The sequence below is a fragment of the Cebus imitator genome, unplaced genomic scaffold (assembly GCF_001604975.1).
Source record: "Cebus imitator isolate Cc_AM_T3 unplaced genomic scaffold, Cebus_imitator-1.0 Scaffold394, whole genome shotgun sequence".
In the NCBI taxonomy this organism is placed as follows: Eukaryota; Metazoa; Chordata; class Mammalia; order Primates; family Cebidae; genus Cebus; species Cebus imitator.
Genome location: NW_016107709.1, coordinates 1383423 through 1387709, shown reverse-complemented (window position 1 = coordinate 1387709; position 4287 = coordinate 1383423). Strand labels below are relative to the sequence as shown.

General features: G+C 34.8%; 1 protein-coding gene across 1 annotated transcript in view; it reads right to left on the bottom strand.

Annotated features, from left to right (window-relative positions):
- KIF27 (kinesin family member 27) overlaps positions 1 to 4287 on the bottom strand; it is a 77945-nt gene that overhangs the window by 48984 nt on the left and 24674 nt on the right. Inside the window, exon 5 of the mRNA XM_017508526.2 lies at positions 570 to 776. Coding sequence (XP_017364015.1) covers positions 570 to 776 — 207 coding nt within the window. The remainder of the gene's footprint in view (positions 1 to 569; positions 777 to 4287) is intronic.

Sequence of the window (4287 nt, the reverse complement as noted above, 5' to 3'; positions counted from 1 at the left end):
GAAATAGAATTCATGAACCCGCTAAAACAAAACTCATGAATCTGCTAATTAAGTCTTTTCCATAATAGAGATTCCTTGATGATTCTTATATCTGTGTGTGTGTATATATTTACCAACCACACACAAACTAAAATTCATATTGATATTTATATAGTCTTAATTATGTCTACTTGGTAAGACTGAATAACATATAAATATTATTTCAAAAATAATGACAGACCAAATAAGCTGAAATAAATACCCTCTAACATCTCAACTTTGTGTGGTTAAAGGAAGAAATAAATTCATGTAGATATTAAACAAGGTCATACCTGAAAATATCACAGCAAATAACTTTTTCACATTGATGAAGTGTAGACATTAGATCCATCCAACTATTCCCTCCAAATATAACTATGTATTCTCATTTGTTTTTTATTAGACAGAAATATGCTTAAAAGATATATACAAAATTTCATAAAACCAAACTGATAAGTATCTGCTGAGACTGTAAAATATACTGTGACGTTATATATAGCTAAATTTTTTTAAATCTCAAAATAAGAAAAAGATTAATGTTTGAACTTTACCTTCCTGGAATCTTGTCTTGATGGGATATAAATATAATGCCCCAAACGAGTATCAAATGGTACAGTATATGGTCTCTTTTCAGGGATCCTGGCATCTGGGCCATCTCCACAATTTTCCTTAGCTGAAGAAGTCACTGACAGGTTAAGTTTTGTTAGTTCTTCACTCAGTTGATCCACAAGAAGTTGTTGTTCTATTATTTTTTCATTCTGTATAGAAGAGAGATGAAACTTTTAAAAACAGAGCCTTTCAGGACATTTAGATTTTGATTAAAAATGAATTTTACATTGACCAAAATCACAACTACTTTAATAATACAGTCAATTTTCATTTATCCAGAGACTAGCCTTCTGGTGTTCTTAAGTAACTAAGATTATTCTGAGTGGCAAAACCTTTTTAATGGCAAGAAGCAACAAACACAGCCAAAAAAGTCAAATACTCAATACACCATCCACTGTGACTGGTTGCTTTGCAAACCTGAACATTTTGATTAGCTTTCTTTATTAAAATATGGACTTTCTGAGTAAAACCTAAGAAGTAAAAAGAAACAAGTTGAAAAAGTGGAGAAAGAATTGTAGACAGCAGAGGTTGCAGCAAAGGAGGCAGAAGGAGATAACAAGTACAGGGAAGTAAAAGCCTTAGTGAAAAAGGAAGCCAAAAGCACAGAAATAGAAAACAGCCAACTGATAATCGTGAGAGGAGGGAGAACTTGAAAACCAAAGGCAGAACAAATTATATATCAGAAATATGTGTGTATGTTAGTGTGTGTGTGGTTTAGTTTTTTATGTAATCTCTAAAGAAAATTTTTGAAGTGTATCTAATCCAGAAAGCTCTGTCAATCTTTGTTTTACAAGCACAAATTTACATAAATAAGAAACAGTCATTCATCTTTTTATTTTTGAGATGTAGTCTCGCTCTGTCACTCAGGCTGGAGTACAGTGGCACAATCTTGGCTCACTGCAACTTCTGCCTACCAGGTTCAAGCAATTCTCCTGCCTCAGGCTCCCAAACACAGGCGCCTGCCACAGTGCCTGGCTAATTTTTTAGTAGAGACAGGGTTTCACCATGTTAGCCAGGATGGTCTTGATCTCCTGACCTCGTGATCCACCCGCCTCAGCCTCCCAAAGTTCTGGGATTACAGGTGTGAGCCACCACGCCCGATCAGTCATCATCTTAATACTTCACATGTACTACAATGTTGAAACAGGAAAAAAACAAAAAACAAACAGAAAAAAAGCCCTTACATTTCCACTGTATAAATGCTGAGCAATAAAAATGCAACCTTACTTAAAAATCATGTATTCAGATAATTAAAATATACAACATCAATAGCATATAAATTAAAAAGGATTCAGTGGAGTTCTTACATTGTCTGGGAAAGGGATAAAAGCACCAATTAATATGAGGGTGCATGTACTCTCTAGAATAACCACTAAAAAAACAGTAAAACTATAACTTCTAAATTAGTGGAGAAAACAACAGAAAAAGAAAAAATACCCAATGGATCCAAAAAAGGGTAAAAAAGGAGAGAAAAAAGAACACAGAGGAGGAAGGATAAATAAAAGGCACAGTGGTAGATTTTTACCAAAATAGTAATTATATTAATAAATGAATTAAATAATGAAATTAAAAGACAAAGACTATCAGAAAGGATTTTAAAATTATCTAACCATATGCTGCTTACAAGAAACATATCTAAAATAGACACAGATTAAAAATAAGATAGTAAAAGAGATGCCATGTAAATATTAATCAAAAGAAAGCTGGTGTAGCTATAGTAATATCAAGGTAGACTTTAAGACAAAACTCATTAGAAGAGATAAAAAGAGGTAACAATGATTAAAAGAGCAGTTCTCCAGGATGATATAACAATTCTACGTTTGTATGCACTTAATAATAAAACAGTTTCAATATTTATAATGCAAAAATTATCAGCACTTCATGGAGAAGTAAGAAAAATCCAAAATTATAGTAGAGCCAGGCACAGTGGCTCACACCTGTAATCCCGGCACATCGGAAGGCCAAGGCCAGTAGATCACTTAAGCCCGAGAGTTTGAGAGCAGCCTGGACAATGTGGCGAAGAACCCCTTCCCTACAAAAAATACATAAATTAGCCAGGCATGGTGGTGTGCGCCTGTGGTACCAGCTACTCAGGAGGCTGAAGTGGGAGGACTGCTTGAGCCCAGGAGGTCAACGCTGCAGTGACCCCTGATTGTGCCACTGTGCTCCAGCCTGGGTGACAGACTGGAGATCTGTCACAGTGGGAGATTTTAACATCACTTTATAAATTAGTGATATAACAAAAACAATTCCAAGATAAGTTAAAAATGTAGATTTGAACAACAAGATTAACAATGCCCAACGATTGCAGAATGCATATTCTTCTCAAGTACTTCTGTAATATTTATGAAAATTTGCCTTATTCTAAGCCAAAAAGCAAGTTTCAATACCTTCAAAAGGACTAAAATCAGACATAGTATGTTAACTGATCACAATGCAATAAAAATTGATGAAACAAAAATAAATCCCCCATGTCCTGTAAGTAAAATAATTATGTTATTCACAAGTCAAAAAAAAAAAGTCACAATGAAGATTAGGAAACATTCTGAGCTCAATGTGGAGTGCAAGTCAAGATAAGCTTAGAAATACATATATAATGTTAAATGCATATATTATCAAAGAAAAGAAGCTAAAAATCAATATACTAAATATTCATCTAAAGATGTTAAAAAGATAACAGATTACCCCCAAAGAAGAAATAATTAAATAATAAATGAAATAGTGAACAAGCTAATGAAATAATGAAGTACTTGACTTTTGCTTTGCTAATCTTCACTAAACATTACCCCAAAAGAAGAAAAAATTAAATAATAAATGAAATAGTGAAGGAACTAATGAAATAATGGAGTACTTGACTTTTGACTTTGTTAATCTTCACTAAACAAACATTAGTGAAGATTAACAAAGCCAAAAATTGTCTCTTTGAAGAGACTAATGAATTGGTAATTTTACTAGTGAAACTGCAGGCAAAAAAAAAGTGAGAGAAGGCACAAATAATCAGGAATGAAAAAGGGCACATGTGACTACATAGCTAAAGATATTAAGAAGATAAAAGACTATCATAAACTTACGCCAATACATTTGGAAATTAGATACAGTGGTCAAATTCCTAGAAAAATAAACCTTATCAAAACCGGAAAAAAAGAAAATATTAATATGATTTAATTCATAAAACATTCCCCCAAAGAAAATTTCCAGTCCCAAATGCTTAACAGGCTAATTCAACCAAACATTTAAGAAAGGAATAATGGCCAGGTGTGGTGGCTGACATCTGTAATCCCAGCACTTTGGGAGGCCAAGGTGGGCGGATCACCTGAGATCAGAGGTTCAAGACCAGTTTGACCAACATAGGGAAACCCTGTCCCTACTAAAAATACAAAATTAGGCCAGGTGAGGTGGCTCATCCCTGTAATCCCAGCACTTTGAGAGGCCAAGGCAGGCAGATCATGAGGTTAGGAGTTCGAGACCAGCCTGACCAACATGGTGAAACCCCATCTCTACTAAAAATACAAACAAATTAGCTGGATATGGTGGTGTGCACCTGTAATCCCAGCTGAGGAGGCTGAGGTGGGAGAAGTGCTTGAACCCGGGAGGCAGAGATTGTAGTGAGCTGAGATCATGCCACTGCACTCCAGGCTGGGTGACAGAGTGAGACTGTCT